At 50.8% G+C, this 14,028-nt stretch overlaps 1 protein-coding gene across 1 annotated transcript in view; it reads left to right on the top strand.

Annotated features, from left to right (window-relative positions):
- The window catches only part of abcb7 (ATP-binding cassette, sub-family B (MDR/TAP), member 7), a 61,622-nt gene that overhangs the window by 23,087 nt on the left and 24,507 nt on the right, over nucleotides 1-14,028 (top strand). The window contains exons 6-11 of the mRNA XM_038984772.1: nucleotides 2,015-2,283; nucleotides 4,955-5,043; nucleotides 5,215-5,302; nucleotides 6,204-6,378; nucleotides 12,854-13,011; nucleotides 13,306-13,469. Of these exons, the coding sequence (XP_038840700.1) occupies nucleotides 2,015-2,283; nucleotides 4,955-5,043; nucleotides 5,215-5,302; nucleotides 6,204-6,378; nucleotides 12,854-13,011; nucleotides 13,306-13,469 (943 nt within the window). The remainder of the gene's footprint in view (nucleotides 1-2,014; nucleotides 2,284-4,954; nucleotides 5,044-5,214; nucleotides 5,303-6,203; nucleotides 6,379-12,853; nucleotides 13,012-13,305; nucleotides 13,470-14,028) is intronic.

Raw genomic sequence — 14,028 nt, 5'->3', positions numbered from 1 at the left:
TGGGACAGTCTGTTACTACACAGCCTGGCCTGGTCTGGGACAGTCTGTTACTACACAGCCTGGCCTGGTCTGGGACGGTCTGTTACTACACAGCCTGGCCTGGTCTGGGACGGTCTCTGTTACTACACAGCCTGGCCTGGTCTGGGACAGTCTGTTACTACACAGCCTGGCCTGGTCTGGGACAGTCTCTGTTACGACACAGTCTGGCCTGGTCTGGGACAGTCTGTTACTACACAGCCTGGCCTGGTCTGGGACAGTCTCTGTTACTACACAGTCTGGCCTGGTCTGGGACAGTCTCTGTTACTACACAGCCTGGTCTGGTCTGGGACAGTCTCTGTTACTACACAGCCTGGTCTGGTCTGGGACAGTCTCTGTTACTACACAGTCTGGCCTGGTCTGGGACAGTCTCTGTTACTACACAGCCTGGCCTGGTCTGGGACAGTCTCTGTTACTACACAGCCTGGCCTGGTCTGGGACAGTCTCTGTTACTACACAGCCTGGCCTGGTCTGGGACAGTCTCTGTTACTACACAGCCTGGCCTGGTCTGGGACAGTCTCTGTTACTACACAGCCAGGCCTGGTCTGGGACAGTCTCTGTTACGACACAGCCAGGCCTGGTCTGGGACAGTCTGTTACTACACAGCCTGGCCTGGTCTGGGACAGTCTGTTACTACACAGCCTGGCCTGGTCTGGGACAGTCTCTGTTACTACACAGCCTGGCCTGGTCTGGGACAGTCTCTGTTACTACACAGCCTGGCCTGGTCTGGGACAGTCTCTGTTACTACACAGCCTGGCCTGGTCTGGGACAGTCTGTTACTACACAGCCTGGCCTGGTCTGGGACGGTCTGTTACTACACAGCCTGGCCTGGTCTGGGACGGTCTGTTACTACACAGCCTGGCCTGGTCTGGGACAGTCTGTTACTACACAGCCTGGCCTGGTCTGGGACGGTCTGTTACTACACAGCCTGGCCTGGTCTGGGACAGTCTCTGTTACTACACAGCCTGGCCTGGTCTGGGACATTCTCTGTTACTACACAGCCTGGCCTGGTCTGGGACAGTCTCTGTTACTACACAGCCTGGCCTGGTCTGGGACGGTCTGTTACTACACAGTCTGGCCTGGTCTGGGACATTCTCTGTTACTACACAGCCTGGCCTGGTCTGGGACAGTCTCTGTTACTACACAGCCTGGCCTGGTCTGGGACAGTCTCTGTTACTACACAGCCTGGCCTGGTCTGGGACGGTCTGTTACTACACAGCCTGGCCTGGTCTGGGACAGTCTCTGTTACTACACAGCCTGGCCTGGTCTGGGACAGTCTCTGTTACTACACAGCCTGGCCTGGTCTGGGACAGTCTCTGTTACTACACAGCCTGGCCTGGTCTGGGACAGTCTCTGTTACTACACAGCCTGGCCTGGTCTGGGACAGTCTCTGTTACTACACAGCCTGGCCTGGTCTGGGACAGTCTCTGTTACGACACAGCCTGGCCTGGTCTGGGACAGTCTCTGTTACGACACAGCCTGGCCTGGTCTGGGACAGTCTCTGTTACGACACAGCCTGGCCTGGTCTGGGACAGTCTCTGTTACTACACAGCCTGGCCTGGTCTGGGACAGTCTCTGTTACTACACAGCCTGGCCTGGTCTGGGACAGTCTCTGTTACTACACAGCCTGGCCTGGTCTGGGACAGTCTCTGTTACTACACAGCCAGGCCTGGTCTGGGACAGTCTCTGTTACTACACAGTCTGGCCTGGTCTGGGACAGTCTCTGTTACTACACAGCCAGGCCTGGTCTGGGACAGTCTCTGTTACTACACAGCCTGGCCTGGTCTGGGACAGTCTCCTCTCCGATAAACTCAAACTATATTTGTCAGCCATGTACATTTGAACCAGGACTTGGTCCTAATAGTATTTGTACCAGACAAGTCACAAAATAAACAATCCAATCAATTGATCTCTATGTCTCTGTTTGCTCTAAAGGCTGGCTTGCCGTTCTCTCTGATGAAATCCTCTCTTCCCCCAGACGGTGTGTCCCGTGCCGGATCGGCCCTCTTCAACGAGCTGCGTAACGCCGTGTTCGGGAAGGTGGCCCAGAGTTCCATCCGGCGTATCGCCAAGAACGTGTTCCTGCACCTCCACAGCCTGGACCTGGGCTTCCACCTGTCCCGCCAGACGGGGGCGCTGTCAAAGGCCATTGACAGGGGCACCAGGGGCATCTCCTTTGTCCTTTCTGCTATTGTCTTCAACCTGGGACCCACTGCGCTGGAGATGGGGCTGGTCTCTGCTATCCTGGTGGGTAACCCCTAACTATAGAATAGGGGTGAGGCTGGGGGAGTAGGGGGTGAGGGGTCCTTCGTCCTCTCTGCTATTGTCTTCAACCTGGGACCCACTGCGCTGGAGATGGGGCTGGTCTCTGCTGTCCTGGTGGGTAACCCCTAACTATAGAATAGGGGTGAGGCTGGGGGAGTAGGGGGTGAGGGGTCCTTTGTCCTCTCTGCTATTGTCTTCAACCTGGGACCCACTGCGCTGGAGATGGGGCTGGTCTCTGCTGTCCTGGTGGGTAACCCCTAACTATAGAATAGGGGTGAGGCTGGGGGAGTAGGGGGTGAGGGGTCCTTCGTCCTCTCTGCTATTGTCTTCAACCTGGGACCCACTGTGCTGGAGATGGGGCTGGTCTCTGCTGTCCTGGTGGGTAGAGTCCCCCTGTCTCAGTATGGATATATGATCATGTCTGGTGAACATTAGTCTGTCAGTTTGACAGTAGAGTAGGAGGATATATCACTGTACTGTACCAACCCTGCCCCTGTACCAACCCTGCCCCTGTACCAACCCTGTACCAACCCTGCCCCTGTACCAACCCTGTACCAACCCTGCCCCTGTACCAACCCTGTACCAACCCTGCCCCTGTACCAACCCTGCCCCTGTACCAACCCTGCCCCTGTACCAACCCTGTACCAACCCTGCCCCTGTACCAACCCTGTACCAACCCTGCCCCTGTACCAACCCTGCCCCTGTACCAACCCCGCCCCTGTACCAACCCCGCCCCTGTACCAACCCTGCCCCTGTACCAACCCTGTACCAACCCTGCCCCTGTACCAACCCTGTACCAACCCTGCCCCTGTACCAACCCTGCCCCTGTACCAACCCTGTACCAACCCTGCCCCTGTACCAACCCTCCCCCTGTACCAACCCTGCCCCTGTACCAACCCTGTCCCTGTACCAACCCTGCCCCTGTACCAACCCCGCCCCTGTACCAACCCCGCCCCTGTACCAACCCCGCCCCTGTACCAACCCTGCCCCTGTACCAACCCCGCCCCTGTACCAACCCTGTACCAACCCTGCCCCTGTACCAACCCTGCCCCTGTACCAACCCTGCCCCTGTACCAACCCTGTACCAACCCTGCCCCTGTACCAACCCTGTACCAACCCTGCCCCTGTACCAACCCTGCCCCTGTACCAACCCTGCCCCTGTACCAACCCTGTACCAACCCCGCCCCTGTACCAACCCTGTACCAACCCTGCCCCTGTACCAACCCTGTACCAACCCCGCCCCTGTACCAACCCCGCCCCTGTACCAACCCTGCCCCTGTACCAACCCTGCCCCTGTACCAACCCTGCCCCTGTACCAACCCTGCCCCTGTACCAACCCTGCCCCTGTACCAACCCTGCCCCTGTACCAACCCTGCCCCTGTACCAACCCTGTACCAACCCCGCCCCTGTACCAACCCTGCCCCTGTACCAACCCTGCCCCTGTACCAACCCTGTACCAACCCCGCCCCTGTACCAACCCTGCCCATGTACCAACCCTGCCCCTGTACCAACCCTGTACCAACCCTGCCCCTGTACCAACCCTGCCCCTGTACCAACCCCGCCCCTGTACCAACCCTGTACCAACCCTGCCCCTGTACCAACCCTGCCCCTGTACCAACCCTGCCCCTGTACCAACCCTGTACCAACCCTGCCCCTGTACCAACCCCGCCCCTGTACCAACCCTGCCCCTGTACCAACCCTGTACCAACCCTGCCCCTGTACCAACCCCGCCCCTGTACCAACCCTGCCCCTGTACCAACCCTGTACCTGTACCAACCCTGCCCCTGTACCAACCCTGCCCCTGTACCAACCCCGCCCCTGTACCAACCCTGTACCAACCCTGCCCCTGTACCAACCCTGCCCCTGTACCAACCCTGCCCCTGTACCAACCCCGCCCCTGTACCAACCCTGTACCAACCCTGTACCAACCCTGCCCCTGTACCAACCCTGCCCCTGTACCAACCCTGCCCCTGTACCAACCCTGCCCCTGTACCAACCCTTGTTAGCATATGGAAATGAAGCTGGAGTTGATGCTATTATCCTCATCACAGTAATAATGTCATAACTAGTTCAGACGCCTTTGAACCAGGCCGGACCGGCGCCTTTGAACCAGGCCGGTCCGGCACCATTGAACCAGGCCGGACCGGCACCTTTGAACCAGGCCGGACCGGCGCCTTTGAACCAGGCCGGACCGGCGCCTTTGAACCAGGCCGGACCGGCGCCTTTGAACCAGGCCGGACCGGCGCCTTTGAACCAGGCCGGACCGGCGCCTTTGAACCAGGCCGGACCGGCACCTTTGAACCCGGCCGGTCCAGTATTTTTGAACCAGGCCGGACCGGCGCCGTTGCCCTTACAGCAGCATTAGCAGTCGGGACCAGTCCTACAGTAATAGTTTCCTCTCCAACAGACCATTTGATGTTGAAATGGGCAGAAATGTAATATATATTATAGTAGTGTTAGCTACCTGGTGAGTCTAATAGAGTCTTCTATTTCAGACGTGGTTGGTTGACTTCTGATGTTCCAGCTCCGGTAGTTGAAGTGATACCTTGATAATGTCTTTATCCACCTCCAGTTTGATGGCTTTCTCCCTCGTTACTCAGCATTATGTTTCCCTCTTTTCTACAATATTTAAAATGTCTCTCTCTCTCCTCAGTATTATAAATGCGGGGTGGAATTTGCCGCGGTGACTCTGGGTACTCTGGGAGCGTATACAGCCTTCACCATTGCTGTCACACAGTGGAGGTACAGTCTGCTAGGTTGTTGCAGATTACCTTAGCTACCTGTTGGTTTACATTGTACTAGGCATATATGTGGTTGGCTTAGCTATAGCTAGCAGGATAGAAAAGCTGAAGCTACCTTTTCCTGTGAATTCTTCCCAGCTGTGTAACCCTTGTCGTCCATCTTGTTCTCCAGGACTCGGTTCAGGATAGAGATGAACAAGGCCGACAACGAGGCAGGAAACGCTGCTATTGACTCTTTACTCAATTATGAGACCGTTAAGGTGAGACCGGTTCTCTACCTCTCCTTCTCTGTCTTTCTCTACCTCTCCTTCTCTGTCTTTCTCTACCTCTCCTTCTCCGTCTTTCTCTACCTCTCCTTCTCCGTCTTTCTCTACCTCTCCTTCTCGGTCTTTCTCTACCTCTCCTTCTCCGTCTTTCTCTACCTCTCCTTCTCCGTCTTTCTCTACCTCTCCTTCTCCGTCTTTCTCTACCTCTCCGTCTTTCTCTACCTCTCCGTCTTTCTCTACCTCTCCTTCTCCGTCTTTCTCTACCTCTCCTTCTCGGTCTTTCTCTACCTCTCCTTCTCCGTCTTTCTCTACCTCTCCTTCTCCGTCTTTCTCTACCTCTCCTTCTCCGTCTTTCTCTACCTTCTCCGTCTTTCTCTACCTTCTCCGTCTTTCTCTACCTCTCCTTCTCCGTCTTTCTCTACCTCTCCGTCTTTCTCTACCTCTCCTTCTCCGTCTTTCTCTACCTCTCCTTCTCCGTCTTTCTCTACCTCTCCTTCTCCGTCTTTCTCTACCTCTCCTTCTCCGTCTTTCTCTACCTTCTCCTTCTCCGTCTTTCTCTACCTTCTCCGTCTCCTTCTGTCTTTCTCTACCTCAAACATCAAAGCATCAAACAAATTGCTTTAAATAAATACTGTATGTAGCCTAGGCCTACTGGTTTGAATGTGGGAACTACCGTCCCACCGCTGTCCCAGAGTCTGTTTGGAACAGGCTATTTCTTCCTCCACAAGCTGACCAATACAATAGGTAGCCTAAACTTTTCTACTATAGTATATTGACATAGGCTAGTGATTAGCTGTTCGTTACTCGTCTTGTTGGCTGAGGGAAAGTAAATGTGGACAATTATTCTGACATGTTCAAAGTGCACATCAGAATTCCTTCTCTCTCTCTGTTCCAGTATTTCAACAATGAGAAGTACGAAGCAGAGAAGTATGATGGTTATCTGAAGAGCTACGAGTCCTCGTCCCTGAAGACGACCTACACCCTGGCCATGCTCAACTTTGGACAGAGTGTCATCTTTAGTGTGGGCCTCACTGGTATCATGGTGCTAGCTAGCAAGGGGATCATGGCAGGTCAGTCTACCCCTACCCCCTATACCCTAACTACCCCCTATACCCTAACTACCCCCTATACCCTAACTACCCCCTATACCCTAACTACCCCCTATACCCTAACTACCCCCTATACCCTAACTACCCCCTATACCCTAACTACCCCCTATACCCTAACTACCCCCTATACCCTAACTACCCCCTATACCCTAACTACCCCCTATACCCTAACTACCCCCTATACCCTAACTACCCCCTATACCCTAACTACCCCCTATACCCTAACTACCCCCTATACCCTAACTACCCCCTATACCCTAACTACCCCCTATACCCTAACTACCCCCTATACCCTAACTACCCCCTATACCCTAACTACCCCCTATACCCTAACTACCCCCTATACCCTAACTACCCCCTATACCCTAACTAACCTAACTAAACCCCTAACTAACCTAACTAAACCCCTAACTAACCTGTTTGAGGTTGTGGACAGGTGTCTTTTATACTGATAACAAGTTCAAACAGGTGCCATTAATACAGGTAACGAGTGGAGGACAGAGGAGCCTCTTAAATAAGAAGTTACAGGTCTGTGAGAGCCAGAAATCTTGCTTGTTTGTAGGTGACCAAATACTTATTTTCCACCATAATTTGCAAATAAATTCATTAAAAATCCTACAATGTGATTTTCTGGATTTTTTTTCTCATTTTGTCTGTCATAGTTGAAGTGTACCTATGATGAAAATTACAGGCCTCTCTCATATTTTTAAGTGGGGGAACTTCCACAATTGGTGGCTGACTAAATACTTTTTTGCCCCACTGTATGATGAACAGAGAGTAGCAGTAGCGTAAAAAGAGGGGTTGGGGGGGCACACAATACAAATAGTCCGGGTAGCCATTTGATTACCTGTTCAGGTGTCTTATGGCTTGGGGGTAAAAACTGTTGAGAAGCCTTTTTGTCCTAGACTTGGCACTCCGGTACCGCCTGCCATGCAGTAGTAGAGAGAACAGTCTATGACTGGGGTGGCTGGGGTCTTTGGCAATTTTTAGGGCCTTCCTCTGACACCGCCTGGTGTAGAGGTCCTGGATAGCAGGAAGTTTAGCCCCAGTGATGTACTGGGCCGTACGCACTACCCTCTAGTGCCTTGCGGTCGGAGGCCGAGCAATTGCCGTACCAGGCAGTGATGCAACCGGTCAGGATGCTCTCGATGTTGCAGCTGTAGAACCTTTTGAGGATCTCAGGACCCATGAAAAATCTTTTTTAGTTTCCTGAGGGGGAATAGGTTTTGTTGTGCCCTCTTCACGACTGTCTTGGTGTGTTTGGACCATTCTAGTTTGTTGTTGATGTGGACACCAAGGAACTTGAAGCTCTCAACCTGCTCCACTACAGCCCCGTCGATGAGAATGGGGGCGTGCTCGGTCCTCCTTTTCCTGTAGTCCACAATCATCTCCTTAGTCTTGGTTACGTTGAGGGATAGGTTGTTATTCTGGCTCCACCCAGCCAGGTCTCTGACCTCCTCCCTATAGGCTGTCTCGTTGTTAAGGGAGAGGTTGTTATTCTGGCTCCACCCAGCCAGGTCTCTGACCTCCTCCCTATAGGCTGTCTCGTTGTTAAGGGAGAGGTTGTTATTCTGGCTCCACCCAGCCAGGTCTCTGACCTCCCTATAGGCTGTCTCGTCGCTGTCGGTGATCAGGCCTACCACTGTTGTGTCGTCTGCAAACGTTTTATTTTTATTTATTTTTACTTTATTTAACTAGGCAAGTCAGTTAAGAACAAATTCTTATTTTCAATGACAGTCTAGGAACAGTGGGTTAACTGCCTTGTTCAGGGCAGGAGGACAGATTTTTACCTTGTCAGCTCGGCGATTCGATCTTGCAACCTTTCGGTTACTGGCCCAACGCTCTAACCACTAGGCTACCTGCTGGTTACTGGCCCAACGCTCTAACCACTAGGCTACCTGCTGGTTACTGGCCCAACGCTCTAACCACTAGGCTACCTGCTGGTTACTGGCCCAACGCTCTAACCACTAGGCTACCTGCTGGTTACTGGCCCAACGCTCTAACCACTAGGCTACCTGCTGGTTACTGGCCCAACGCTCTAACCACTAGGATACCTGCTGGTTACTGGCCCAACGCTCTAACCACTAGGATACCTGCTGGTTACTGGCCCAACGCTCTAACCACTAGGATACCTGCCACCTCTACACTCTAACCACTAGGCTACCTGCCACCTCTACACTCTAACCACTAGGCTACCTGCCATCTCTACACTCTAACCACTAGACTACCTGCCACCTCTACACTCTAACCACTAGACTACCTGCCACCTCTACACTCTAACCACTAGGCTACCTGCCGCCTCTACACTCTAACCACTAGGATACCTGCCACCTCTACACTCTAACCACTAGGCTACCTGCCACCTCTACACTCTAACCACTAGACTACCTGCCACCTCTACACTCTAACCACTAGACTACCTGCCACCTCTACACTCTAACCACTAGACTACCTGCCACCTCCACACACTAACCACTAGACTACCTGCCACCTCTACACTCTAACCACTAGGTTACCTGCCACCTCTACACTCTAACCACTAGGATACCTGCCGCCTCTACACTCTAACCACTAGACTACCTGCCACCTTTACACTCTAACCACTAGGCTACCTGCCACCCCTACACTCTAACCACTAGACTACCTGCCACCTCTACACTCTAACCACTAGACTACCTGCCACCTCCACACACTAACCACTAGACTACCTGCCACCTCTACACTCTAACCACTAGGCTACCTGCCACCTCTACACTCTAACCACTAGACTACCTGCCACCTCTACACTCTAACCACTAGACTACCTGCCACCTCTACACTCTAACCACTAGGCTACCTGCCACCTCTACACTCTAACCACTAGACTACCTGCCACCTCTACACTCTAACCACTAGACTACCTGCCACCTCTACACTCTAACCACTAGACTACCTGCCACCTCTACACTCTAACCACTAGACTACCTGCCACCTCTACACTCTAACCACTAGACTACCTGCCGCCACTAACAAACTTAATGATGGTGTTGCCTGGCCATGCAGTCGTGGGTGAACACGGAGTATAGGAGGGGACTGAGCACGCACCCCTGAGGGGCTCCAGTGTTGAGGATCAGCGTGGCAGATGTGTTGCTACCTACTAGAGGTCGACCGATTTAATCGGAATGGCCGATTTAATTAGGGCCGATTTCATAACAATCGGAAATCGGTATTTTTGGACACCCTACACCCTACAACCTACAGTTGAAGTCGGAAGTTTACATACACCTCAGCCAAATACATTTAAACTCAGTTTTTCACAATTCCTGACATTTAATCCTAGAAAAAAAAATGTCAGAATAATAGTAGAGTGATTTATTTCAGCTTTTATTTCTTTCTTCACATTCCCAGTGGGTCAGAAGTTTACATACACTCAATTAGTATTTGGTAGCATTGCCTTTAAATTGTTTAACTTTGGTCAAACGTTTCAGGTAGCCTTCCACAACCTTCTCACAATAAGTTGGGTGAATTTTGGCCCATTCCTCCTGACAGAGCTGGTGGAACTGAGTCAGGTTTGTAGGCCTCCTTGCTCGCTCACGCTTTTTCAGTTCTGCCCACACATTTTCTATGGGATTGAGGTCTGGGCTTTGTGATGGCCACTCCAATACCTTAACTTTGTTGTCCGTAAGCCATTTTTCCACAACTTTGGAAGAATGCTTGGGGTCATTGTCTATTTGGAAGACCCATTTGCGACCAAGCTTTAACTTCCTAACTGATGTCTGAGATGTTGCTTCAATATATCCACATCATTTTCCTACCTCATGATGCCATCTATTTTGTGAAGTCCACCAGTCCCTCCTGCAGCAAAGCACCCCCACAACGTGATGCTGCCACCCCCGTGCTTCACGGTTGGGATGGTGTTCTTCGGCTTGCAAGCCTCCCCCTTTTTCCTCCAAACATAACGATGGTCATTATGGCCAAACAGTTCTATTTTTGTTTCATCAGACCAGAGGACATTTCTCCAAAAAGTACCATCTTTGTCCCCATGTGCATGGCGTCCCCATGGCGGTTTTGGAGCAGTGGCTTCCTCCTTGCTGAGCGGCCTTTCAGGTTATGTCTATATAGGACTCGTTTTACTGTGGATATAGATACTTTTGTACCTGTTTCCTCCAGCATCTTCACAAGGTCCTTTGCTGTTGTTCTGGGATTGATTTGCACTTTTCACACCAAAGTACGTTCATCTCTAGGAGACAGAACGCGTCTCCTTCCTGAGCGGTATGACGGCTGCGTGGTCCAATGGTGTTTAAACTTGCGTACTATTGTTTGTACAGATGAACGTGGTACCTTCAGGCGTTTGGAAATTGCTCCCGAGGATGAACCAGACTTGTGGAGGTCTACAATGTTTTTCTGAGGTCTTGGCTAATTTCTTTTGATTTTCCTATAATGTCAAGCAAAGAGGCACTGAGTTTGAAGGTAGGCCTTGAAATACATCCACAGGTACACCTCCAATTGACTAAAATGATGTCATGGCTTTAGAAGCTTCTGATAGGCTAATTGACATACTTTTCTGGAATTTTCCAAGCTTTTTAAAGGCACATTCAACTTAGTGTATGTAAACTTCTGACCCACTGGAATTGTGATACAGTGAATTATAAGTGATATCTGTTTGTAAACAATTGTTGGAGAAATGACTTGTCATGCACAAAGTAGATGTCCTAAACGACTTGCCAAAACTATAGTTTGTTAACAAGAAATGAGTGGAGTGGTTGAAAAGCGAGTTTTAATGACACCAACCTAAGTGTACGTAAACCTCCGACTGTAAGTAACCGTAACTAACGGTGATGGCTACCAAGGGCATCATGACAGGTTAGTCTAACCCTAATAGAATGATAGACAACCCTTTAATCAGTGCTGTGATTGGTCCAAATCAACATTCCAGTCCTGCAGATTCCTCCTTTAAGTAGCTGTGGAAGTTTGACAGTGTGTTGATGTTGTTGACAGGTTCTATGACAGTAGGAGACCTGGTGATGGTGAATGGTCTGCTGTTCCAGCTCTGTCTCTTAACTTCCTGTTGTTGTTGACAGGTTCTATGACAGTAGGAGACCTGGTGATGGTGAAGGGTCTGCTGTTCCAGCTCTCTATGCCTCTTAACTTCCTGTTGTTGTTGACAGGTTCTATGACAGTAGGAGACCTGGTGATGGTGAATGGTCTGCTGTTCCAGCTCTCTATGCCTCTTAACTTCCTGATGTTGTTGACAGGTTCTATGACAGTAGGAGACCTGGTGATGGTGAATGGTCTGCTGTTCCAGCTCTGTCTCTTAACTTCCTGTTGTTGTTGACAGGTTCTATGACAGTAGGAGACCTGGTGATGGTGAAGGGTCTGCTGTTCCAGCTCTCTCTGCCTCTTAACTTCCTGTTGTTGTTGACAGGTTCTATGACAGTAGGAGACCTGGTGATGGTGAATGGTCTGCTGTTCCAGCTCTCTCTGTCTCTTAACTTCCTGTTGTTGTTGACAGGTTCTATGACAGTAGGAGACCTGGTGATGGTGAATGGTCTGCTGTTCCAGCTCTGTCTCTTAACTTCCTGTTGTTGTTGACAGGTTCTATGACAGTAGGAGACCTGGTGATGGTGAAGGGTCTGCTGTTCCAGCTCTCTCTGCCTCTTAACTTCCTGTTGTTGTTGACAGGTTCTATGACAGTAGGAGACCTGGTGATGGTGAATGGTCTGCTGTTCCAGCTCTCTCTGTCTCTTAACTTCCTGTTGTTGTTGACAGGTTCTATGACAGTAGGAGACCTGGTGATGGTGAATGGTCTGCTGTTCCAGCTCTCTCTGTCTCTTAACTTCCTGTTGTTGTTGACAGGCTCTATGACAGTAGGAGACCTGGTGATGGTGAAGGGTCTGCTGTTCCAGCTCTGTCTCTTAACTTCCTGTTGTTGTTGACAGGTTCTATGACAGTAGGAGACCTGGTGATGGTGAATGGTCTGCTGTTCCAGCTCTCTCTGCCTCTTAACTTCCTGTTGTTGTTGACAGGTTCTATGACAGTAGGAGACCTGGTGATGGTGAATGGTCTGCTGTTCCAGCTCTCTCTGTCTCTTAACTTCCTGTTGTTGTTGACAGGTTCTATGACAGTAGGAGACCTGGTGATGGTGAATGGTCTGCTGTTCCAGCTCTCTCTGTCTCTTAACTTCCTGTTGTTGTTGACAGGTTCTATGACAGTAGGAGACCTGGTGATGGTGAATGGTCTGCTGTTCCAGCTCTCTATGCCTCTTAACTTCCTGTTGTTGTTGACAGGTTCTATGACAGTAGGAGACCTGGTGATGGTGAATGGTCTGCTGTTCCAGCTCTCTATGCCTCTTAACTTCCTGTTGTTGTTGACAGGTTCTATGACAGTAGGAGACCTGGTGATGGTGAATGGTCTGCTGTTCCAGCTCTGTCTCTTAACTTCCTGTTGTTGTTGACAGGTTCTATGACAGTAGGAGACCTGGTGATGGTGAATGGTCTGCTGTTCCAGCTCTCTATGCCTCTTAACTTCCTGGGCACAGTGTACAGAGAGACACGCCAGGCCCTGATCGACATGAATACACTCTTCACACTGCTCAGTATTGACACCAAGATCAAGGTAACACACACCAATTGCACCCTATTCCCTATGTAGTGCACTTCTTTTGGCTTAGAGCTCACCTTGTGCTGGGCTAGAGCTAAGATCTATCTAGAACACTGTAATTACTGACTAGCTGTACACAGTATTCCTAAAGGTTCTATACTTATAGTCCAGTACTAGTTCCTCTCGTGTGTCTGTCTATAGGCAATTGAGTTGGCCCCTGTTCTCCTTGTGACCCCCCCATGAGGGTTAAAGGTCAGGCTTCGTCTATAGTAACTAGTCTATCCTAACTCTCTTGTCTCTCTCCTCTAGGAGACAGATCTGGCCCCTCCTCTCTCCATCACCCCTCAAGAAGCCACCATCAGGTTTGAGGATGTCTACTTTGAGTACCTGGAAGGCCAGAAGGTTCTAGAGGGCGTCTCCTTCCAGGTGCCGGCTGGGAAGAAGGTGGCCATCGTAGGAGGGAGCGGATCAGGGTAGGTACTCGTTTAGAAAGGCCTTGACCTGTCTGAAATGGTCATATTGAAGTGCTCTGGTCAGAAATATTTCATAGTTTTCTCGGCTTTTCATTTCCTTAAAACCGGTCAATCTGATGATATTGGACATGTTTCTCAGGACCAATATTTCCATTTTGGAGTTTTTGCGTATTCTACCCCGGCCTCTAAATGAAACAGACAACTTTACCGGTGTTACACTGATAGAATTAAGACATTATTCTGGTGAGCACTACTTCATCTGGGGTCATAGGGCATGACCAGAGAGAATCTGCATGTATCTAACTATATTTGACAAGCAAATGGCCTACCAATTGTCAGAAATTATGACGTGGTCTACCACATGTCAGAAATTATGACGTGGTCTACCACATGTCAGAAATTGTGACGTGGTCTACCAAACGCCAGAAATGATTTTGAGGTGGCAGGTAGCCTAGGGGTTAGAGCGTTGGGCAGGTAGCCTAGGGGTTAGAGCGTTGGGCAGGTAGCCTAGGGGTTAGAGCGTTGGGCAGGTAGCCTAGGGGTTAGAGCGTTGGGCAGG

This window comes from Salvelinus namaycush, unplaced genomic scaffold, assembly GCF_016432855.1.
Source record: "Salvelinus namaycush isolate Seneca unplaced genomic scaffold, SaNama_1.0 Scaffold264, whole genome shotgun sequence".
Lineage (NCBI taxonomy): Eukaryota > Metazoa > Chordata > Actinopteri > Salmoniformes > Salmonidae > Salvelinus > Salvelinus namaycush.
Note: the sequence above shows the minus strand (reverse complement) of the source record. Positions and strands in the feature narration are given on the sequence as shown.